Source organism: Petaurus breviceps, unplaced genomic scaffold, assembly GCF_028583685.1.
Source record: "Petaurus breviceps papuanus isolate PSGF00001 unplaced genomic scaffold, PetGlider_PUasm1.0 188, whole genome shotgun sequence".
In the NCBI taxonomy this organism is placed as follows: Eukaryota; Metazoa; Chordata; class Mammalia; order Diprotodontia; family Petauridae; genus Petaurus; species Petaurus breviceps.
Genome location: NW_027185804.1, coordinates 25,887,451 through 25,913,386, shown reverse-complemented (window position 1 = coordinate 25,913,386; position 25,936 = coordinate 25,887,451). Strand labels below are relative to the sequence as shown.

Sequence of the window (25,936 nt, the reverse complement as noted above, 5' to 3'; positions counted from 1 at the left end):
TGTTAGTGGGCATGACCTAGACAAACAGGTAGGGGGAGAGAAGAGAGGCTGTCAAGAGGTCAAGAAGGAGTAGGATTGGGAGAAGGTCATTAGATCTAAGCAATCATTAATTTGGAGTGGGAAGAACCTGTAGAGGATTCAGAAGAAAGTGAGAGAAGGAAGAGTTACCGGCTTTCTCGAGGAGTTTCACTGAGAAGGGGAGGAAAGATGCTGGACAATAGCTAGGGGGGATGGTCAGATCAAATGAGAGTTTTTATGAATGAAGGGAACATGAGTGTGACTAAAGGCAATGGGGAAGGAATGAGCCAGTAGATAGGGAGAGCCTGAAGATTAGAAAGAGTGGGAATGAAAGCAGGAGCAAATCTGCTAGAGAAGATGAGAAAAGACAGGATCCATGGTACACAGAGAAGGATTGTCCATCTTTTTGCATGATTACCCACAGCCATTTCTACTTCAGTACCTTTGTGCATGCTGTTTCCCTACTTGGAATGCCATTCTCACCCTTCAACAATTAGTTACATACTCCTACCCTAGTAGAGTAGAACAAAGACTGTCTTTAGAGTCAGAGAAACTGACTCCAAGAAGCAGTAGGCTTCCACCCATTGGAAATCTTCATGCAAAGAAGGCCAAAAGAACATTTGCGAAGTAGGATGCAAAGAGGTTTTTTTCCCCCAAGCACAGGATAGACTAGAATTCAGGGGTGGGGAACCTGCAGCCTCGAGGGCACACAGTCTGGATTCAAAGGGCTGCACTTGAGGACCTAGAGGGCTACATGTGGCCTCGAGGCCACACTTTCCCTATCCCTGGACTACACTGTCACTGGAGGTACCTTCCAACTCTATCATCAAGCCTGACAACCTTCACACAAAGCCATCCTGGGTGATTCTGGTCAACAGTCCCCAATAAGTAATTGCTGACTGTTCACCCTAATTTTTTCCCTTTTTTAACATCTTTTGCATTTTATTGTCCGTACTACATAATTAGGCACATTATATACTCTCTTGTTCTCTGATTATTTCATGTCTCCTCTCCCTCATTTGGATTACAAATTCCTTGGGGGGCTCATAATCTTATGATATCCCTTGTGTACCTCCCAGAGTGCCTGGCATAGTGTGGATGTTAGGCAGGTGCTTCAGACAGGCACATTATGAGTTATCAAAAAGAAGGCAGAAGGATTCTCAAATGCTTTTATGGATGTGCCTTGGTTGGAATTATTTAAATTGGTTTTCCTCAGAATAGGATTTTGCTTCCTAGAAAGGTACAGATGCTTGGGGGCAGGGGTGGCTCTCACTCAATGCTTATGAAGCAGATGGATATAATCAACGTACTTGAAGGCAGATTCTCTTGGGTCAGTACCTGAAACCCCAAAGTCTGCTTCTGGGGCTTGAGGGAGCTAAGCTTTTCTCTCTCTCTCTCCAAATACAGTAACGTCCAGGAAAAACAAAAGCCAAGTTTCTTCTTCAAATGATCATGGCATAGAAAAGGAATTAATTTGCAACTTGCAAGTACCATCTTTGTCTTTCTTTAGAATTTAATCCACTTTTAGTCTGAGTTCCTGTCTCTCGCTTGCTTTCTTTAGGAAGGATGCCAATGAATGGCTAGCACATTGCCAGTGGCGCTCCCAGGGTCTGACATGGCTTCCGGTAGCCTCCCAGCGTTGGCACCTGGAGATTTCTGTCATCTATTTCTCATTCCTCCACTCAGCCACTTGAGGCCCACTTCCTTGGGGACTGATGCTTCTCATGGTTGTAAGGTCTTCAACATCTTGCCTGTTTCAACAGGGATGTTGACCGTTTGGTGAGAAAAGGCACCTATATTTTTATGAGATGTTCCTAAATCCATCCTGTCTGCTAATATATTAATTTATGGACTGCTGCCTCCAAGCTGGTTGAATGTTGAATGAGAAAGGGATAATAAAATAGTTTTTCCATCCCTGCTTTCTCCCAGCTTCTGCCAGTACAGAAGGACTATGAATAATGGAATTGAGAGGATGATTTTCTAGCATAAATAAAGGGCAAGATCCCTTTGATCCAGAGATGTGGACCCCTCCCAAGGTGTCACATGGACTGGCCTGAGTAAGATGAACTCTATTGATTTATTGGGGGTCTAATTCTCCTTGTTCCAAACTGCCTTCTGCTGGCAGGGCTTGCACTAAGAGAAACCATCACTTTTAGAGATGGAGCTAAGGAGCAATCTTGGGAGGGGATTTGACTGAGGGCATGTGAACTAGTTTGATTACAATGAGTAGGCATTGCTTCAGTCAGGTCCTTCAGAAATTCTACTTTTATAAGTTTTTGTTTCCTCTCTTCTTTTCCTGTAGAGTCATGGGTCAGGAATGGATTGAATTGGAAATTTGCTCTGGGGTTCAATTTTGTCAAAGGTAGATGAAATACAGAAGAACCAGGGATGCCCCTCTCCCCTGCTCCAACTTCTCTCTGATCAAAGTTGGTCCATTTCTCTCTTTACTAAGAGTTGGGAAATCCACATGGCCTGGGGTTCATGTATGCCCAACTATGCCTAGGAAAGGAAGTCTACTATAATCCTTTTTTATAGATATGATTCTGTGCCTCATATATTTAAGGTTATTGGGGAAAAATCATTGATGGAGAATCCATTTTTATTATGAGAATCATTTTTGCTATATTAGTACATTTGTTAATGAGCTGAGATTTCTCCTACAATCTGTATGCCAGTCCCCATTAAACATATCTCTTAAGACCAAAGTAATTTTGTGCGGCTCAGCTCTGGAGGCACATTAAGAGTAAATGCTAAAAAAAAAAAATCTAGGGGCCCTGGACCCTGAAAGATTGAGGGGTACGGCAGATTCCACAATTAAAAGATGAGGGTTTCTTCTCAGCACGTTCTTTAGCAAACTGACCACTAAGACCTCCTAAAGCTGTCTCTTTAGTGGGTAATGTTTACTTGCAAAGTGCTGACACACAGGAAATCTGGTTGTGAGATCCTTTATGCTTAATGGGATTCCATGCACCTGATTTTGAACTGAGCCGCCCTCTCTATGGCTTGTCCTAAAACAGAACCGTTCATTTGGCACCCTGACCTCCCTTTGGCAGGGGTTCAGTTTTCAATTCAGTTCCATAAACACTAATTAAATGTCTACTCTGTGTAAGGCACTGTTCTACGCTCCAGGAAGCAAAGACTGATACGGTCCCTGCTCTCAAGGAGAACATATAATGGTGGAAGGAATGAGTGCATACATAACCGTGATTCAAGGGAGAATGACATTATGAGACAGTGGAAAGAGGAAGAGATTTGGAATCAGAGAACCTGGGTTCAGATTCTGGCTCTTCTGCTTGCATAACTTTGGATAACTTAACCTTTGATACTTAACGTCTGACCCTCAGTTTCCTCATCTGTAAAATAAGGGGATTGTACTAGAAACTTTCTAAGGTCCCTTCTAGGAACTATGATCCTATGCTAATTGTAAGAGCCTGAAATCTTCTGAAATCTACTCAGCTCACAACACCCTTGGTGTCTTAGTAAATTAGTAAAAGAAATAACGAACAGCTCTCTTTATTATATAGTTAGGTCTAAACAATTTACTAGCAACTGAGTAATTGTCCTAACAACTTAGTAGCTATTTGAAAAAATATACATGAATTGGAAGAAAAAAATATTTTTATTTCATCCTTAAATAACTACAGTTCTTTTTTTTCCTTTTTGGAGGGCAATTGGGGTTAAGTAACTTGCTCAAGGTTACACGGCTAGTTTTTGTGTGTGGGTGTTAAGTGTCCAAGACCGGAATGGAACTTGGGTCCTCCTGACTCCGGGGCCAGCGCTTTACTCACTGTGCCACCTAGCCACCCCAATAACTATAGGTCTACAGTTTTGGGAACTGTGGACTTAGTAACTCATGTTAATATAGGGTTTAAAGGTCTTCAAACTCTCAACCTCCTCAGATGGGTAGTGCAAATATTATTGTCCCATCTTGCAGATGAGGGAACCGAGGCTCTGAAAGGATAAATATTTTGCCCATAATCACACAGCCAGCAAATGGCTGAGCTGGGATTTGCCTCTGTGCAAGTGAGAAGTCCAGACAAAGAGAAATTTGAGGAGGGAGGAGCCATATTCACTTTAGAGAGTCAGAGAGGGCTTCCTGGAAGAGGCTACTTCTCAGGACTTGAAATAAGGTAGCAGAAGCTTTCACTATCTCTCCTCCCTCCCTCCCTCTGCATCGGTGCCCAGAATTTTGATTGCTTGTAGGATTGTGGATCACAGGACCATAGAGAAAGAATTATAAGGGACCTCAGAGGTCACGGAACCCAACTACCTCATTTTATAGATGAGGAAAACTGAGAACCAGGTTAAGTGACCTGTCCAAGGTCATTTAATTAGAAAGCAGAAAAAGGCAAGATTTGAACCTAAGCCTTCTGACTCCAAATCCAATTTTCTTTATTGTGGTCTAGTGAGAGACACTGGCCTTGGACTCAGGAGAGATGTGGGTTCAAATAGCTGAATGACTAGAAAAATCACCTGATGCTGTGCTCTAATCAGAAGACCTGAGCTCAAATCCAGCCCTCAGACGCTTAGCTGTGTGACCCTGGGCAAGTCATGTAACCCTGTTTGCCTCAGGTTCCTCATCTGTTAAATGAGCTGGAGAAGGAAATGGCAAACTATTTCAATATCTTTGCCAAGAAAACCCCAAGGTCATGAAGAATGCTGCATTACCAAAACGAATGAACAACAATAATCACTTAGCTGTTTAGAGCACAGTTCATGAGGGTTTTGTTTCATGGACCAGTTCTGATGATCTGCTGGAGCTTATGGACCCTGCTTTCTAATTAAGAATTTTTAAAAAGTCATAATTGAAGGCAATGCTGAATTTTATTTATAGGTTAGTGAAAACAGAAATGCTATTTTTTTCCCACCAAGCTCACCGATCCCGAGATCTCTCCAAAGATGTGGCTCATGATTCCAGGTTAAGAGCACTGAGCTGAGTGACTTAGTTTTCTTATTGTAAAATGGGAATTATGATATTGGTAAGAACTACTCTCTGTCTTATGAGACTCAAAAATTTTGATCTACAGAAGGGACTTTGTAAGTTTAATATAATGTATTAAACGTCCGTTATTATGATTATTTGTGTCTTTAGAATTCTTGCACTTTACACCTGGAAGACCTTTAGAAGGCAGGTTCTTTGATATGCCATCTTCATCCTCGCTGATCCACATGGCATTTTAAATCTGCTTTCCAAATATTGCCTGCTTAGGCCTTGGGATTCTCCAGGACGCCTTCAAAGCTCAAGCTGTCCCTGTAGGCTGGCTCTATGCAGCTCCCTGAGGCATTCAATCATCTTCTCCCAATGCAAGTGCCCTGCCCCGAATCACTCCCTCCACCACCTTCTCCCATCTTTGTGTTATCTGAGGACCCTGTGCCCCTGACAGAAACCACTCTTCCTTCCACAAACCAGGCCACATATGGCAAAGAGGCAGCAGGAAAGAGGGGCTAGAGGGCTGCCCCTGGAGGCAGGGAAGAGTGCTATGATGCAGAGGAAAGGGAGTCAGAGGATGAAGACTCAAATGACAGCTTTGCCCTGTATGACTCTGAGTAAATCCGTATTCGATACTTGTGTGTGGCATCCACACTTGAATCCCATCATCAAAACTTGTCAGCTGCATGACCTTGTGCAAGTAGTTTAACCTCTGCCTGCCTTGGTTTCCTCTTCTGTAAAATGGGGATTATTGCTTTTGTTGCTTAGTCATGTCTGACTCTTTGAGACCCCATGGATTATACTGTCCATGGGGTTTTCTTGGCAAATATACTGAAGGGGTTTGCCATTTCCTTCTCCAGTTCATTTTACAGATGAGGAAACTGAGGCAAATAGGGTTAAGTGACTTGCCCATGGTCACATGACTAGCAAGTGTCTGAAGATGGATTTGAACTCAGGTTGCCTGACTCCATTCCATTCCCTACCTATTATAATCCAGGCACATTTCGATATTCAGAAACCTATTCTCTATCATCCCAGGAGAAACTGGATTTTGGGTTTAGAGTCCCTGGATTCAAATCCAGGCTGTAGCCCCATTCCCTAGAGAACTTAATACAGCACTGGGCACAGAGTAAGTGCCCCAGAAATCCTGATTCATCGGCTGGCATCTTTCATCTCTCTCACGCTGGGCTTCTAAACACCAAGCATGATGATGGGCCCAGATCCCCAGTGTCACTTTCTCTCCTGGGCTAACTATTGACATAAGCACTGATTGACTGTTTGCCTAGATACTGTACCACAAACAAACAGAAAATTAATCATTCATATTTCAATTCCCATTCCAAGTTTAATTGCAAGCCATATAATTGCTTTACATTCTGAAATCCCTCATAAATATGCATTACTTTTAAATATGATTCTTTAAAACAAATTAAGACTTGGGGCTTGATCGAGTCAGAGAGACGGGTAGATGAGCAGCAACTCTCCTTGCCAAATATGGAGACACAGAAAGCAAAGAGGTCTTTGTGTTTCTGTTCAACAGTTGGGGAAATTGTGGTCAAACGCCTCTGGAAGGGAGAGAAGACGCACCTTTCCTGGAGACACTTAGAAGCCCAGAGTGGATGCCAGAGCCAACCCAAGGAAGTCAGAATTCATTTAGTTTGGATGCTTCTGGCCCCAGGGCAGAAGCAGCAGCAGTTGGGGATTCTGGGTTGGACTGGGAACAACCACACTCTTTTTATTTTTTCCCCCAAAAAAGTAGGCTATAAACTTTAGTCAAAAACAAAGTTTTCCCCCTAATGCCGCTTTTTCCTTTCTGGTGGTACTTCTTTTCTCTCTATCCCCACCTCTCTTCCTTCCTCTAGACAAATATTTATTAAGGGCTAAAATGAAGAATACTGTGCTGGACCCTGGAGGAGCTCAAAGGATCAGAAATTTTGACCTGAAAGAGGATTTTAGAAGGTGGCTAGTTGCAATCTCCTTATTTTATATATTAGAGTTTAAATAACTTTGCCAATATAATAAGATAGTAAGAACCATGGCCTGGATTTGAACCCAGGACCCATAGACACAAAATCCTCAAAATTCATGGTATCATAAAACCTTCCTAATAAGGAAACTAAGTCCCAGAGAGATTATGTGACTTGCCCCAAGATGATACAGGAAGTAAGAGCCCAGAGTCTGGATTTGAACTTGGTCCCCTTGATTCAAAAATACATTGCTCATTTCTACCACACCATGGTCAAAGCTTTGATAAGACCTGGTTCCTGTCCTTGTTGAGCTCACAGTTTGGTAAAGGGGGATAAGCTCCAAATACAAACAATGATAATACAGGATGTTACATCATGAATACATTGGAGAGGTGTAAAACACAAAATGTCATTTGAGAGCTAAGAGGGGAGGTTGCTGAATGAATCAGAATCCTGTAATCTCATAGTTGGAAGTGACCAAAGAGGCCATGTAGTGCAGCCCATACCTGGATGAGTATCCCTTCCTCCAGCTTCCCTGATAAGAGATCATCCAGGCTCTTCTTCTATTCATCTATGGATGGGGAATCCGCCATCTCCCAAGGCAGCCCCATTTGACTTTTGGGCAGCTCTACTACACGTAGGTCAAAATCTACCTACCCATCTCCCATCCCACTGCTCCTAGCTCTGCCCTCCGTGGCCAAGAAGAACAATTCTGATCTCTTTTGTGTGACTATCCTAGGGATAAGAGAAGGCAGCCTGAAGGAGGCGGCATTGGCAATAATCTTTAAAGGATGGGTAGGAATTCAATGACTGAAGAAAGGGAAAGAGGACATTCCAGGGATAGAGTATAAAAACATCCCCCAGGAGCTTTGAATAGTTTCCTTTCTTCAAAAAAGGACAACATTCCCCCTTCCCCCCTTAGAGTGCCCCCATATTGTAGCTCCAAACTCATCGACTGTTTTGGAAGACCTAGGTCTGAATTCCAGCTATGGTTACTTCACCTGTCTGTGGGTGAGTTCCCTCATCTATTTTGTGAAGGGGTTGTTAATCAAGTTATGATAATGACCCACTATAGTGCCATAAGAAATAATGAAACCTAAGAAGATTTATATGAACTGATGCAAAGGGAAGCGATCAGAGCAAGAACAATTTACACAACTTCATCAACATTGTATCAACCAACTTTGAAAGACTTAAGAACAGATCAACTCCATGAAGAGTAGTCAAGAGGAAGAAGGCTAACTACTTCTTGACAATGAGCTGATGGACTTGGGATGAAGAGGTAGACGTACATTTTGGGGACATAGCCAATGCTAGAATTTGTTTCATTTGATGATGTATATTTTTTTTAAATGTTTTTGTTTTGCTTTCCAATTTGGGGTTGGGTGTAAGGGAGAGAAAATGTTCATTTTAAAAACATTTTAAAAATTAAAAAAATTCATTTTGCTAACAAACAAAATGAATGGGTTAGACTAGCTGGCCTCTAAGGTACTTTCCAGCTCTCTATCAACAATCTCTAACATCTACAAAGTACACTTGGAAGGAAGCAAAATTTCATGATAGGGCCCCCAAACCAGTCCTTCTCTTTACTGAGACAAAGAAATCTGATTTTCACCCATGTCATAACATTGGAATGCTCCAATTATATGTTTTAAATGACTTAATCAGTGGACGCCCCAAAGGCCTCACAACACGGGCACTTCATACTTTATAACTGCCTAGTGGTTTTTTTCCTCTCCATCTTCTAAGGAAATTACAGAAAAGGGGAAATTAAACACACAAATATGCCAGAAACCATCAGGAAACACAGGGGGCATTGGCAGGCTTTTTTAAAAAAGGGCTAGTTAGCTTACCACTGACCTCCCATTATCCAAGGCTGCCAGCTCATCAATTAGAAGTGTTAATGAGCCCCCAAAGGAAAACAAAAGTCAGGCTGATGGCACCCCAAAGACATTACAGAATAACTGGAATGAAGATCTCAGGACTATTCTCCTGTTCTCTACCAGTCCATTAGTCTGCTTGTCTCCCCACCTTGGCCATCTACTGGGATCATTCTAAAATGAAAGGGGGTGAGAAGGGGTCAGTACAAAGGATTTGGAGTAATTGTAAGATGCAAGCTCACACCCTAGGGTAGGGGTTCTCAATTTTTTTTTTATCCTGGACCCCTTTAGCAGTCTGGCAAAGCCAATAGACTCCTCAGAAGAATGCTCTGGAAATGTATGAAATAAAACACATAGGATTACAAAGGAAACTAATTATATATTAAAATAAAATGACAAAAATACAAATATAAAAACCCTCCAACAACTGAGTCCAAGGGCCCCCAATTAAGAATCTCTGTACTAGGGAAAAGGTCCAACCAGTCCTTGGGCAGGGCTTTTGTTTGAGAAGGAACAGTGAGCCAGAGGCTACCATGACGGAAGGAGGAAAAGGTGTTTAGGTCACAAATGTTGAGCTGGAAGGGCTCTCAGAGATTATTTAGTGAAACCCACTCATTTTACAGCATAGAAAACTGAGGATAACTGTCTGGCATCAGGTCATGCAGGGAATTAACATCAGAAGGGGGGGTTGTACCCAGGTTTCTGGGTTTTTCCTTCCCAGGTACCATGTTGGATTCAGTCCATAAGGGACTTTTAAAATATGCTGGGGAACTGGAAACTGGACCATCACCAGGCTGATCATCCTTATCTCAAGCACATAGAGAAGATTGCTCTATTAGGAAGCATCAAAATGGTGGTTGGTTGGAAGGAAGGAGAGGAGAGAGGGCACCAAGCTCACAGGAGTGGGAAGGGGGAAAGGGATGAACTGGAATGGAGTGGGACCTGACCAGGATTGTGCAGGGGACACAAATGGAATCCTGGGTCCTGGGAGGTGAGAAAGAACTGTTAGAAAGAAGGCTTCTCCATCTGATTGAGATTGAAATCCATCTGGTAAAAAACAACAAACCAAAACAAAATATGGAGACTTTGTCGCCAGACAACAGCTTGGGAACTGCTGAGCAAACCTCACGAAAGGAGACTGTGGTGAAAAGGGCAAAATTGGATTCAAAGGCCCTGGGTTCAAATGCCGCCTCTGATGCTTACTACCTAGGTGACCCTGGGCAAGTCATAATCTCCAAGTCTCACTTTCCTCACCTGTAAGATGAGGAGGTTGGACCGGGAGGTTGGACTTCTTGTGAAGTCCCTTGTAGCTCTGAAACCACAGAGTCACCTATTTTAGGGCTGGAGTCTGTAGAGTCTCACCCCTCCTATTTAATTTTACAGAGAGGGAAACTGAGGCACAGAATGATTCCATGACCATTCTAGGCTCACACAGGTAGTAACTCCCTGAGGTGGGCTGAGATCCTCCTCAATCCAAGCCCTATCCAGTATGCTAAACCACTTCTCTTTCTAATATGTTTTTAAAAGTTTTATCCAAAAAATAGCCTATCTATGCAAATAAAGTGGGAGATTTTTCAAAGGAACATCTGGATGGGGATACTCAGGCTGCCTCAAATGGATAGTTAGTGCCTTAAAATGCCACCCAGTCGCTTAGGAGCTCCAAATTCACCTCATCTGTACATTTCTCAGAAGGATCCCAGAAAATGACAGTATCATGCCAGCTGCTCTCCATAGGGACTGAGGCATTTACTGTGAGTGACGGCAGGTAGAAAGAGGAGGGGCTACCAGCAACAGACATCTCCCATCCCCCAGAACAACAACATGAGGAAGGACATTCTGATCCATGTGTCTTGAAATTATTCAACTGATTGCACATGTGAGAAGAGGCTACAGATATTTTTTAAACACCCTACAAGAATCACAATCATTCACTGACTCAATAGTAAGAATTTGCTGGACCACAAAGGTACTAAATCTATTTACTTTAAACATAGGAATTGGGTTTTGACAGTTGACTGCCTGGCCCTGGAGTATGGTACATAATAAAGGTAAACTATATAATCCTAGGGCCATTTCAGTCCAGATGGAGCAGTTAGACACAGAAGGAGGGAAAAGCTTTGGCAACAAGAAGGCTGAATTGGAAGCAAAATTTTCTGGAGATTATTTTTCATTGTCTATCCTAAGATCTTAGTTTCTTCATCTACTAAATGGAAAGAATTCCATCAATAAAGTCTTTGGAATCCTAGTTACTGCTGACCTCAAGGACCTGGGATTTTGTGGGTGCAGATGTTTCCAATAAAGGTGACACTTCTATTAATGCAGCTAACACCTTGTCTTTAGCTTCCTCTTAGAGAGCCAGAGGCTCAGAGATCCTAAGGGATTTTGAACAAGGTACTGACTCATAAGTGCCAGCAGTGGGATTTGAACCCAGTTGGTCCAGACATCTAATCTAGAATCCTACACACTGTGCCATATTTCTATATGGTCACAGTGACCACAAAGAACAGAAAACAAATGCTAGACTTCAGTCTCACAGATCACGGAAGTTTTCAGATGCAATTGTAACACAGTTATATTTCTTACATATTCTCAGTTTCAGAGCAATCCTCTTCCTGTTCTATCAGAAGGTGGAAATGCTCTTTCTAGATGATGGTTGTTAAGTTCGGAATAAACATAGATGTAACATTTTTAAAAGGTTCTTACATATGATATTCCATTTCCCATCGCCATGCCTTTTGCAATGGTCATCCCCAATGACTGAAATTCGCTCCCTCCTTTATTGTTCCATTAAAGAATCCTGCTTTTCCTTCAAGATTTAGCTTAAATCCCATCTTTTGCATCAAGCTTTCCCTGATTCCCTCAGCTCCTTTTTCTTTTATATTTATATAGGCGTCTAGGTGGCACAGTAGAAAGAGGAAGACCTGGATTTAAATTCAGTTTCAGACCCTTGCTAACTGTATGTCCATGCGTGTATAGACAGACAGAGAGATAGACAGATATACACACAGACCCTCTTCATACACACACAGACCCTCTTCATGAGGTAGTAGAAAGAGTGCCAGTCTAGGGAGAAAGATACACTGGAGAGGGATGGGAAACTGGGACTCTGATTTCACTGCTATATGGAACTCCCAGGTGAGGAATCTCACTCTACCAAGGCAGGTTGGTACACTATCTGCCATGGTTAGTGTTTATTGAGTTATCTAGAGTAGTAGGAAGTAATGATTTCACGAGGGTCATACATCTGTCTATACCAAAGGTGGGATTCCCAGCTTCCCCGTCAGCTCCCCATCTCCCTCACCATGCTACCTCCATATAAAGCAAGGTCCTGGAGGGGAGGGACCTGTCTCTGTTTTGTTTTTGTATTCTTTGCCTGTGGCAGAATCTTCCATAAAGGAACTACTTAGTACAGGCTGACAGAATTGAATTCTGTTTCATGACCCTGGGTAAGTCACTTTCCTTTTCTTCAGTTTTATCATCTGTAAAACAAGAAGGTTGGACTCAGAGAGTTCAGAGATTCCTTCTAGTTTTTAATCTGTGATTCTACAAACATTTCTTTTCATATTTGGAGAGGGACATGGGGGGGGGGCTTAAGGAAGAACAAGGAAGGAGAAAGGGAATCAGGCAAAAATAATTAAGGATCCAGGCAACTTGTTGCTTTCAAGGTGACAGGCTCCAGATACATAAAGGGAAGAGAAATCTAGCTTCTTTCTGCCAGCTGTTGTAATCAAGCCACTTAGACAATTATACAAGCATAACCTTTATATAATTAAGCATTCCCTGACATTTTATGTGCAATTTCTCTCCCCTCCCCCCATTTTCTTTTATTTAGTCTGTTTCTGACTGGGAAGGTCCAGCTGCTGACTACACTGGGTCTGTGTTGACGTACAATAATGTCAAGTTAAGCTTTATTTTACAACCTTTGTAAATAATGAGTCAGAGGCAGATTCAATCAAAGGAAGCATTAACAGAGCCAGAGAGTGACTCTCAGGCTTTGAAGCCTTGGAGGGCTCTTCCAGTTGGCAGCATTGGTAAAGGAGGTTAGGTTCTCAGCGTAAACCAGCCGGGTCTGCTGGACAACCGCATTTCCCCAGGCAGGACTGAGAATGCTGGAGAGCCAACTTGTTTCATACCCCTGCTTTTTACCTTGAAGGCTAGTACAATCCTAAATGTAACTCAGGCATCATGGTGATATGACCTTTTAGTGTGGTTATAGCAAGACATGCCGAGGGGCTAGAGATGGCTAGGATAAATCAACTCACTAGTACATGATCTCTACAAAAATGCTTTCCTTGCTGCTTGGACCCCATAATCTCTTTGTCTGAAGTATCACATCTAGTGAATTTCCCAATAAGGCATGGGAATCTGTTTGCCTCAGTTTCCTCATCTGTAAAATGGGCTGGAGAAGGAAATGGCAAAGCACTCCAGTATCTCTGCAAGAAAACCCTGAATGGGGCCAGGAAGAGTGTGAGATGACTGAGAAATAACAGAACATTTGATAGATACTAGATAGCCATAAGCGGTCTAAGCTGCTAGAGACGCCTTCCTAAAACCTACAAAGTAGGAACAGCTCACCGGGGCGTCCATCTCCTGGTCCATTGGGGAACTTCATCAGGGCCCCAAGCCCTTCTACTTTTCTGGATTCAATTTACTCTAACTTCAGTCATTCCACTTATATTCTTTTCTTAAGACTAGTGAGAAGCATAATGGCATAATGAAGAAATCATAAAAAACTAGAATAAGGAAGATCTGGATTCAGATTCTAACAGTTACACCATCTGTGACTGGGCAAATCATGGAACCCCTCTGAACCTCAGTTTCCCTGTCTGTAAAATAAAGTAATACCTGCATACTTTATGCTATAGGGGGAGGTTCAAATGAGAGCACGTATAACAAGGGCATTGCAAACCTTAAAGCATCATAGAAATATCATAATTTATTATTAGGAGTATTATCACCTGTCGTAGGAAATCCTTGGCGTGTCAGTTCTCTCCAAGGATGCAGATTTAGCACCTTATTTTTAATATATATATTCAACTTAGTTTAGTCCAATGGATATCTATTAAGTAACCACTATGTGTCAGACACTGCACATAAAATACAAAGAAAAGAGGAAAAAATACAGGATAGAATTGTTGTTTATTAAATTGTCTGAGTCATGTCTGACTCTCCATGACCCCAATTGGGGTTTTCTTGGCAGAAATACTGGAGTGGTTTTGTCATTTCCTCCTCCAGCTCATTTTACAGATGAAAAAACTTAGGCAGATAGAGTTAAGTGACTTGCCCAGGGTCACACAGCTAGGAAGTGTCTGAGGCTGTCACTGACACAGATAGAAGTGTCTGAGATTTGAACTCAGAAAGAGGAGTCTTTCTGATTCCAAGCCCAGTGCTCTATCCAATGCCCAACCCAGTTGTCCTGTTTTGTTTTTATTTCTGGATAGTCCCCTTTCTCACACACAACTCCAGAGAACCTCCCCTTGTGATTGAGAAAACCAGTTAAATAAAACCCACTGTATCTGACAGCATATTCAACATTCTACACCTGCAAACCCCCACCTCTCAAACAAAGCATGGACGGCCCATTTCCTCATCTCTCTTCCAGGGCCAAGACTTGTCATTATAGTTACACAAATCAGGCTACATTGGATTGTTCTAACTGACATTATTGTAGACACTGCTCATACTTGTTCCATTTAGTTTACCCTCTGCCAGGGGGTTCTACTCTCCCCAAGTTCTCTCAATTTCTCAAGTGTATCATTCCTTGAGGCATAATAATATTCCATTATGATGTAAGCTAGTATTTAAAATAAGGAGGACACCAAGATAGAAAACTAGAAGGTTGTTCCTTAATGGACTTGTTTTGGGTTTTTTTTTTGCTTTTTTTGGAGGGAGAAAGGTAGGGCAATTGGGGTTAAGTGACTTGCCCAATGGCACACGGCTAGTTTTTGTGTTAAGTGTCTGAGGCTGCATTTGAACTCAGGTCCTCCTGACTCCAAGGCCAGTGCTCTATTCACTGTGCCACCTAGCTGCGCCCCCTTAATCGACTTCAAAAACCCCGAATTAACAAAACCCAAACTACCAAGGTCATGATCAGGAAAATGAAACAGAAGTGAAGAAGAATGAGATGAAAAGCTTGCCCGAGATCACATCTCCTATCAGACACAGAGGGAATAAAGGTCTTGAAGGCTTCCCCTGACTTAGGTGGTATGTTCAGGCCATTAGATCAGAGGGAGAAAGAACACAGCCCAGAGACCTCCTCTTAAAATCATTCTTTTCCAGGAAAATTAATAAGAGCTATTAGGACCTCTTACCACCCAGATTTCTCTCTATTATGCCCAATTCTCATCTGAATTCCCGTGGTACTGAGGGATGGGGCTTTTGAGGCTTAATTAGACTCACAATTACCCCCCAAATTCTCATTTTGAACTGGAAGCTCTCAATAAATGAAAGCTGTTATTATTTTAGGTGGGTATAATATCTCCTATTCCTCCAAGCAATAGTTTATCAGAGTCCTGAGCAGAGGATCAGAAACTGAGAGGCTGCTTCTTCCATCCCTGGCTCACCAGGAAGCCATGGTATTCAGGTCCAACTGGGCAGACAGTTCCTGGAGAAAGCAGACAACCTGGGTAAGCCCCAGACTAGATGAACAGCTCAGAATCCTTAATACAGTTCAACAGACAGACACTCATTAAGCATCTAAATGTCTCTCTGCCATAGAAATTGCTCAGAGCCTAGCAGGTGAGATAAGACATGTATACCAATTAACTGAGTTTCCTCATCTGTAAAATTGGAGAGTTGGGTTTTGGCTTGAAATCCAACAAGTCTACCATCTATAAGACAATCTCTTTCCCATGACAGTCTGACCATTGCCTGTTTCCCTGGAATTAAGGACATTTTGGTAAATAATAGGAGGCTATGATTCATGTTTTGGGTAAGGACTGGATTAGATGATGATGATCATGCCTGAGGTCAAGACTGGCTTCGGATACATACTGCCTGTGTGACCTTGGGAAAGTCACTCTACTCCATACCCGGGAAACTCTATAATAATATTATAAATAACAACAATTTTTGTGGTTGTTTAGTTGTTTCAGTCATGTATGACTCTTTGTGACTCCATCTGGGGTTTTCTTGGCAGAGATACTGGAGTGGTTTGCCATTTCTTTCTTCAAATCATTTTACGGATGAGGAAACTGAGGCAAACAGTATTAAGTGACTTGCCCTGGGTCACACAATCTGAGGCTGGATTTAACTCAGGTCTTTCTGACTCCAAGTCCAACCCTTTACCCACTGCACCACAGAGCTGCCAAAAGACTATACATTCAGGGTTTTTAGAGCTGGAAAGAGCCTTGGAGGCCAAAGGGGAGCAGCTGCTGATTGGCAATGGCAGAGGAAGCTTCTTCACTGGGAGTCCCCTACAACGAGTCCACAGTTCCACACCAAAAATAAAGTATTTACTGACTGAGCATTTCTTGAGCATTTCCTACATGCCAAGCTCTGGCACCACCGTAATGACTGGCATGTATCAAGCATGTTATCAAGCAAAATTGTTATGAGATTAGGAAATCTGAAAACTCCTGGTGCTTGAGTGTATTATGGGAATTGAGCAGAAGAGCTGATCATTTGTGCATCTCTTGATCTTTCTGGAGGTATTAAAGATATTGGGAAACATCCCCAAATCCTGCTCTATGAGTCAGTTATGACAGGAATTTTCACCTTCCTTTTTTAGATGAAGAAAGTGAGGTCAACAAGAATCTAAGTGACTTGCCCAGGGTCACACAGCTAGCAAGAGAATTTGAACCCAGGTAGGTCAATACTTAAAGAAATTAATTCAGACTCTTCACTGGAAGATCAAATATTGAAGCTGAAAGTACTTTGGCCACATAATGAATGACAAGAGAGGATTCATTGGGAAAGATTGATGTTGGGAAAAATTGAAGGCAAAAGGGGAAGAGATGGAAAGATAGTGTGTCATGGAAACAATGACTTCAGGAGATAGAGGATGATAGAAGGGTGTGGCATGCTATGGTCCATAGGGCCATGAAGAGGAGGAATTGGCTGAATGACTAAACAGCAAAAACAAATGGTACCTGGGGGGGGGGGGTTGTGGGAGATAAGGCTATGATAATGATAATAAATAATGTTTTTAAAGCCATTTTCTCACAATAACTGACACTGTAAGAAGGGTTATTAGCTGATAAAACTGAGAGGTAGAGAGAGGATTCTTCCTAAGGATTACACGGCTAACAATTATCAGAGCCTGGACTCCTGATTAAAATCCAAAGAGACTGTAAGACCAGAATACAGAGATGACCATATACTGTGGTCCTGGGAGGTACAAACAAACAAAAACCATTGTGAAAAATCACAGGATGATTTATTTAGAGTGAGAAAAAACCTCAGAGATCTCTGAGTGTGCTTTCTTCTTCAGAAAAAAATTAACAAACCTCATTTCTCTTCTGCCTACTCCCTACTTTGATTTAAAAAAGAAAACCTTTGTAATATATATTTTATACACATACATATAGTTAAATAAAACAGATTCTCACATTTGTTGTTTTTTTCAGCTATTTTCAGTTGGGTCTGACGCTCCATGACCCCATTTGGGGTTTTCTTGGCAGCAATACTGGAGTGGTTTGCCATTTCCTTCTCTAGCTCATTTTTCAGACGAGGAAACTGAGGCAAACAGGGTTAAGTGACTTGTCCAGGGTCACACAGCTAGTAAGTGTCAGGCTGGATTTAAACTCTGGAAGATGAGTCTTCCTAACTCCTCTGTGCCAACTACCTGCCCTAATTCTCACATGTCAAAAATATGTATCAAATGTATATATATATATATATGTATATATACATATATCTCAAATATAAGATATTTCATATACAACTCAAATATTATATATATATATATAATTCTATATTTTGTTATTGGTATGTATGGATCATCACTGGTCATGGCTTTAGTCAGAGTTCTTGAGACTATCAAAGTTGTTTGCCTTTACAATATTATCTTATAATTGTTACCCTTATAAATCATTAACTCTGAATGAGTTAATACAAATCTTACAGATCTTTTCTGAAACTGTCCTTTTCATTATTTAGAGGAAAGATCTGGGAAAGAAATGAGATCTTTGGAGGAAATACTTGAAAGGAGAATTGATACTCAATAAAAGTGATATAAAACTTTATCTAAGTAGTAGAATCCTTGAACATTAGAATGGGCCACACAGTTAATGACTCCACGAAGCCACAAGAAATATTAAAACAAATCTGTCTATCTCTCTCTCTGTGTCTCTGTCTCTCTCTCTGTCTCTCTGTCTCTGTCACTCTGTGTCTCTGTCTCTCCGTGTGCGTGTCTCTCTATTTGCCTCTGTCTCTCTCTGTGGCTCTCTCTTTGTCTCCCTCTTGGTGAAACCTAGAAAGTTTAAGTCACTTGTCCAAGGTCCCAACTAAAATCCCACCTTCTACAGGAAGTCTTTCCCAACCCCTTTTAATTCCAGGGCCTTCCCTCTCCTAATTATGTCCTATTTGCCCTGTACAGAGCTTGCTTTGTATGTTTTTTCTGCAGGTTGTCTCACTAATTAGGGCATAAACTCCTCCAGGGCAGAAACTGGCTTTTGCATCTTCTTGTGTCCCCCAGACATTAGCAAAGTATCTGGCTCATAGTAGGTGCTTAAGAAATGTGGACTAGTTGACTGATTGCAATAGCAAAGCTAGAATGTTAGCTCCAATCTTCCAAGGCCAGCTTATTCCCATTGTACTGGATCAATCTGATTCAACTCAATTCTGCACCCATTACATACCAGGCATAGTTCTAGGAACTGGCAATAGAGACAAAATCCTAATACTGATAATCCTAGCCTTCCAAAAGCTTACACTGTCCAATGGAAATCCTGCATTTATGGATGCCCCTGTGGGTGTATTCTGTGGGGCCGCTATCAGGGCCCCTAGAAGGGAGTTCATCTCCAACAGGTGAATGGATGCCTCCTCCTTCTGCCTTCCCAGCATTGTCAGCTCTTCCAAGGAGAGGGCCAGAGAGGGCAGCATGGAGAGAGAAAGGAGAAAGAGAAGATGTGTGAAAGAAGAGCCTATCTGGGGAGATTAAGAGAACAGCTTGGAAGATTACCATGGCAGCAACGAGAGCTTGGGAAGTAATTACTGTCGGGAACAAATGCAGAACCATTTGACTCGCTTCCAAATGAGAGATATTTTAGAAATTTCTAACTCCCGCCGAAGCCGATGAGAAGGGAAGCTTTGTAGATGCACAACATTCAATTAGGCAGGAAAAAAAAGCGGCAGGTACGGAAAGACAGCAATCAACCTTTCAGAACCTCCTTCTGTTTCTCCAACTGAATCAAAGGCTTTTGCTTCCCCTGGCCCAGCTGTTCTTTCAAACCTGAAATTAAAAGTGAAAAGCCCTCTCTCCTCCTACCACTGAACGGCTCCATCTCCAGCTGCTGGAGTCAAAGGGAGTCAGCTGTGCTTCCTGTGCCCACTCCCAGGCCGATCCCGTGGGGTCTGGACCCCAGTAGGTCACTTTCCTTCGGGACTTGGATGTTTCCTCCCCAGGGATTCTGGTCACCATTTCTCCATTGCTTACTTACTCCCTGCAAAGACTTACTATGGTACTGGGGGCAGCCCTGAACTCTCACACCCGATGGCAATGGGGACCGAGCTCCATTAAGATCTACACGCTTGTCAGGGATGCTAGGGCACAGGCATAGGAAAGGTCGGCTAGACTGACCCTCTCTGAGGCCCAGAAAGATCAGGGCACTTGTCCAAGGAAGATGCAGCAGAGCCCAGATCTGACTCTACGTGTTTGGGTCCAGATCTATGCCCTGCTGGTTGTATGACCTTCGGACCAGCCTGGGTAAGGAAGGGAGATGCACTTAAAGTCAGTCAGCCATCAGGTGACGGGGGCTTCTGGCCTCTTTATACAGCCACAAAGCTGTCCACTAAGGCATTATTTCTGCACGGGCTGTGCCTCCTGCCTGAAATGCCCTCCCTCTTCACATACACCTAATTCTATTTGTGCCGGACCTATGGAAGGGCCTTTTGAGCTCATGTAGGTCTGAGTAGCCACAGTCAGACACACAGAAACATGACAGTAGCAGAGTGATGCCATTTTGGTCCTCTTCAAAAAGGAAGGACAGCAACCACCAAATTCTACTTAATACTTGGTTAAAGTATCACCTCTGACACAGGGGCTTGCCAGGACCTACTAGACAGTTCAGTGGAGCAGTAAATAGAGCTTTGGGCCTAGAGTCGGGCAGACCTGAGTGCAAATCCTGCCTCAGACACTTGCTAGCTGTGTGGCTCTGACCAGGTCCTTACATTTTTTTGTCTGTATCAGTTTCAACCATAAAATGGGATAGCAGCTAGGTGGCACCATAGTGCATACAGCAGGAAGACTCATCTTCCTGAGTTCAAATCCGGCTTCAGATACTTCCTAGCTGTGTGACCCTGGACAAGTCACTTAACCCTGTCTACCTCAGTTTCCTCATCTGTAAAGTGAGCTAGAGAAGGAAACGGAAAACTATTCCAGTATCTCTGCCAAGAAAACCTCAAATAGGGTCAAGAAGAGCCTGAAACAAATGAAGAACATTTTTTTCAGTAGTGGGGGTGCACCAAGGTCAGGACCCAAACCAAGGCTTTCTTCTTCACTTCTCTCTTCTCCTATCTATACTCTGGGGGCACTGATACTTGCCTGGCTTCCCTCACAGCACTACAACAGAGCACAAATGAGATAATAAATGTTTAAAAGTGCCGTGTACATTGTAAAATGCCACATAAATACATTACCCTTGTTATTAGGGGCACCAGTGATAAGCAACCCTTCTCCATCTCCCCATGAGTCACTTCCAAAACCCAATTGTCATGACACTGCCAAGGCCCTGGAGAAGGGCCAAGGAGCCTGTCTTAGAAGGAGGCGTCCAGTCCAACCCCATTTCTGGCTAAAGCCTTCATGATTACTCGCGGTAATGAATCTTATTAGGAGTCTACAGATTTCCATTTAAACGGTAATTCGCCTTCCAAGAGAATGACAGCACCACTTCTGTCTACTCTCAGGTTCATCCTCTACTCTTGCATCCAAAGAGAAAATATTCTGAGCCAAAGAGGAGGTTGGGATCCCTCTGCCTTTGTGTCTGCTAACAAACCTCACCAGGACTTAATGTTCCCTGGGGCAAATGCAATTTGGGTGTGTGGGAGGGAAAGAGGACATAGCAACCCAGTGGTGGTGTGTGCGTGCATGCATCACATATGTATGCATGCATGCACACATTTATATGTGTACACATTTATTTCATATACAGCACTCTGACCACAGATGGATGCCTGATTGTAGGGGCAGTCACGAAGGGAGGGGCACATTTCCCCACTGGGACTGCCATGTTGTAACATACTACCCCAGACACCCACCCCCAGAGTTCTGTTGTCTTGGCTCCTCTCTCAGGGACCCCTTTACTACCTTTAGACCAGTACAGTGGGATAAGGTATGGGTCACCCCTCTCCCTCCTCTAGTTGTAGGGGGGAGTTATGGGAACTGGGAAAGGGAATTAAACTGAGTCTTGAAGGAAGCCAGGGAAACCAGGAGACAGACATGAGGCATGGGGCACAGTCAGGGCAAAGGTCTGGAGATGGGAGATGGGATGTGAAGAACAACAAAATGGACCTATGATTTTCAATGCTATAGGGAAGTCCCAGGTGAGGAAATTCCTTCCACCAGTGCAAGGCAGCACCTTTTTCACAACTTAGCATCTTAGAGTCTCCAAGGACAAGGAGGGGTTCTGATTTGCTTAGGCTTACACCCCTACTACAATCAGGGGTAAGACATCTCCTTCTGGCCACACAGAGATGCCTCTCTGGAGGAACAGGAACAATAAACAATTCCTGCCTTCAGAGAGCTTTCATTTTCATGCAAGAAGTAAAATGGTGACTGCTCCCATTGGGTTTTCCATCCTGAAGCTGATTTAGCCCCCAGTCTCTAGTCCCTGATTTCCCACTTTCTTCTTCTGAGAATAGAAGACATCCATCTCTCATACAGACCTCCTGCCAAGGCAGCACAGGGCTTTTGAGATACCCTTGGACTTGAGCCCAGGAGACCTCAGCCCTAGTCTGGGCTCTATCACTTGCTAGTTCTGTAACTGTGGACAAGTCCCTTTCACTCAGCCTCAGTTTCCTTTCCTTGCTCTCTTCAGACCTGAAAGAGGGCGAATGTGAAGAAAATGATCCATAAGCTATAAATCACCATAGAGAGTTGAGTTAGATTGGCAGCACCTTGAGGCAGGGGCTGGCTTTTGTCTCTTTTTATGTCTCCAGTGCTCAGTACAGAGTCAGGCGCACAGCAGGAGCTTAATAAATGTTTACTGATTAGTTGAGTTAGGCTTCTTTTTTCCTTGTCACAACACTGGTTCGCCAGGGCTGGGGATTCCTTGAGCTTTGGCCCAGAGGCTTTTCCATGGAGCTTGTACATGCAGATGAAGAGGCTTGGACCTCCAGAGAATACTTTTTATCCTGCCTGATTGATCTGCCTCAATATGCTTCTCACCAATCATAAGAAGCTGCGTTAGCAGCAAAACAAACCCCAGAAAAGACCATAGTTTACCACTCCCCCAAAAGAAAAATCAGGCAGGTTTTAAATCCCAAAAAATCCCTTACCCAACATGGAGAGTCATGATCTCTCTGTTGGAGCTCATTCAGACACTGCAGGGAACAGGAGAGCAGAGAGATGTGACCTTCCATCTGTTTATTTCCCTCCTAAGTCCTCAGCTTCCTTATCTGTAAAATGAATGGGTTGGATGAGGGCTGCTGAGGTCCCTTTCAGCTACAGAGTCATGATACTGAAGCTGAGGCCAAGTCCAACTGTCTCATTTTACAGATGAAGAAGAGAAGAAGTGACCTTGCACAAGGTCAGAGTCAGAATCTGACCCTGGGGTCCTCTGACTCTAAAATCCGGCATTCTTTGCACATTTGTGCTATTGGAAGGTTTGCAAAATCCTCTGCATGCATTACCCTGACCTCTCAAACCAGCCTTGTAAGGAAGGTACCGTAGACTTTATTATTTCCATTTTATAGGAGAGGAAACTGAGATACATAGAGAAGTCACACAAGAGTCAGCAGGAGATTAGAACCTGCTTCTAAGTCCAAATATGCAGCTGGGCAGAGCTAGAGGGCTGGGGCTGGAGTCAGGAAGACCTGAGTTCAGGGCCAGCCCCAGACACCCACTGGCTGTTCGACCTTGGGCAGATCATTTCACCCCTATGACTCAATTTCCTCATTTGTAAAACACGGTTAGGAAGAGCAGCTTCCTCCACGTTGTTGTGAGGACCAAACGAAATGACTCATGTAAAGGGCTTTGCAAAAGTGCTGGTGATTATTATCATTGGTTCTTATTGATAGAAGGGACATCATACCTGACCGACTCACCATCCTGTTTCTCATCCTGCCCTCCTGCTCTGTACAAGGAGCCTTTGTTCCTGAGTGTGGGTGTGTACGTGTGAGTGTGTGTGTATGTGTATGAGTATGAGTGTGTGAGTGAGTGTATGTATGAGTGTGAGTGTGTGTATGAGTGTGTGTATGTATATGAGTGAGTGTGTGTGTTGTGTTGCTGCTGTGGGGGAATAGGGAAGGGATGGTCTATTAAGTTATGGAAATACTTGTTTTATCCCATAAATTAAAAATAAAATAAAGAAAAATTTAAAAAGAAAAGGAAGAAAATCTGAGGCCCATGGGTAAGAAAGGAGGAACTCCTCTGGCTTCTCTGCTTGAGAGGTTAAAGTTGGGTTCTACCCAGACCTCCTTCCCTTCCAGTTCAGGGACCACTTCCTGACTCGCTGGGCTTTCCCCCCAGAAGCCCCTTTCATTTGCCATCTGCTCTCTCCTCTGCTATATCAGAAGCAGCAAGTCCTAGGAGTGCCCTTGAGGGGCTGAGCTTCTGAAATCCAATGCCTCAGTCCTGGGTTTCCAGGGAAGTATCAGCTGAACCCACAAAGAGAATCCACATCTTCCTGCTGCAAAGCACCCCAGTTCAGCCCCCAGCCCACCATGAGTGAGAGCCACACTGGCCCGCAGCCCTCAGCCCCTAGCGGGCCTCTCCTCGGTGCCTAGGCAACTGAGCAGCCATGGACACGCCATTTCTGAGTTGCTGCTTTTGGAACTGTCTGCTCGACAGGTTATGTTTCCAACCAACAAAGCCACAATTAAAATAATATTCCACTACTGGGCTTCTTGATCCTCTTATACGTTCCATATGGCCAGGAAAGATACAATAATCGCTGGCTTTCAGGATTCCCCCGGCCCCTGTTCTTAAATGGCTGTCATTAATCTTAAAGACCAAAGAAGAAAACAACTCAGAATCAAGCATGACAGAAGGCAAAGGGAGAGAGGTATAAAGTAGATGCTTCAAAGGCTGAGATATGGATTTTACCCTGATGAAATTAGCAAAAGGACTTCAGAGCACCATATTAATTGTCTTGGGTCCAGTTTTCTCCACCCCCATCAAAATAATGTTAAATAAAACCTTCCTTTCCCCAGTCCATAGAGAAGAGAAATGTATTTTCAAGGCCTGGGAAGTATTGCAGAGGGAAATAAACATTTCTAATTTTTAATCCATTAAACAAAGACAACCAGGCCCTGAGCTCAAAGAGAGAGGCAAGTATTTCTAGTACAAAAATCCTCCCATTCCAGCAGTGGGGATGCTAGCTTTCCTCTCTGCTGACGTGTTTAGGAGAAGCTGCCTTGCGAGCTATGTTCTGGTGAAGGGATGAGTTTACCACAACCCTTCTCTTATAATTCATATTCTACTGGATACTTAAGAATGTGACTGCATAGTGAGCTCTCTATATCTAGGAATAAGAAAGGGTTCTTCTTTGGAGGTGGAACATGGTATCAATGTTGGACTTTATGCCTTCGTCCAAGGACCAGCCGGATCTAAAGCTTGGAGAGGCTGATCACCACTAGGTTGGGCAATAAGGTGATGGCTTTGTTTCTCATCATTACACAACTCATGAAACACACAGAAAAGCCACCATCTGGATGAAGGAGAGAATGTTCACCCTCATGAAACCACAGACCTTCTGAAGCTGAAGAATATTTACAGCTTGTTACTATCGTTATTTCATACCCTTGCCCACAATGTGGTCAACAGCCAGCATTTTCTTGAGCTCATTTCTCTTACATGTTTATAATGAAAATTTTTTCTGCTTGGGTCATGTTTCCATAACTTCCTGAAAACAGAAAACTCCTGCTTTTACAGAGACTGACAGGAAGTCACAGAGATGGCCCAAAAGGAAAAGATGCAATCTCGACCCTCAGCCCGATCGCGCTTTGTGCCGCGGGCCGACTCTACCTTGAGAGTTCTCGCAGCTCTCCTCGTCGCTGCTGTCCTGACAGTTGTTCTCTCCATCACACACGAAGCTCTTGTCAATGCAGAGGCCATTTTTGCAATGGAAGCGGGCTGTGGAACACAGTAGGGGGTTTGCAGCTGCAAAGGGAAAAGAAGAGGAGTTAGCAGGAGATCCAGGAGATGCACTGAGCTCTCCTCCACCAGGAAGATGCTCCCATGTGGGGGGAGCAGAGCGGGGCCTTCGGGGCTGAGCTTCAGAGAACTCTCCTCGGCAGAAGAGCCCTGGGCCGAGCTGCAGAGCTCGCTTCAAGGGGCACATGATCAGGCTGGGGAAAGAGCACATGCATATGTATGTGTGCACACACAAACCTGAGTGTGCATAAACATGGCTGCAGAAAACTATATAGGAACAGCTCTCCCGGTGTGAACACGGGAGTAAGAGCCTTCCTTGTGTGTCACAGTCTCACCAGTTTTGTTTTTTAGTAAGTGACCGAGTTAGATGAGATGATTTTCATGGTTCTTCTGACCTCTAATAGCACATGTTCTAAGGCCCTTCTACCTACTGATATTCCATGCTCTAAGGTTCCACCTGTCCTGACTTCTAACATGCCATGTTCCATGCTCTGAGAGCTCATTCAGGTCTTTGTTCATGAGTTCCTTCTAGATCTGACATTCTATGTTCCATGTTCTAAGGGCCCTTCTCACTCTGACATTCTGTGTTCTAAGATCCCTCCCAACACTAAAATCCCATTTTCTAAGGTCCCTCCTGATACTAACGTCCTATGTTCTAAGGTCCCTC

The 25,936-nt window shown here is 43.3% G+C and overlaps 1 protein-coding gene across 4 annotated transcripts in view; it reads right to left on the bottom strand.

The window, feature by feature from the left end:
• Positions 1-25,936, bottom strand: part of LDLRAD3 (low density lipoprotein receptor class A domain containing 3) — a 272,832-nt gene that overhangs the window by 85,371 nt on the left and 161,525 nt on the right. For all 4 annotated transcript variants that reach the window (XM_069091439.1, XM_069091435.1, XM_069091438.1 and 1 more), the window contains exon 4: positions 25,141-25,275. In XM_069091439.1, coding sequence (XP_068947540.1) covers positions 25,141-25,275 — 135 coding nt within the window. The remainder of the gene's footprint in view (positions 1-25,140; positions 25,276-25,936) is intronic.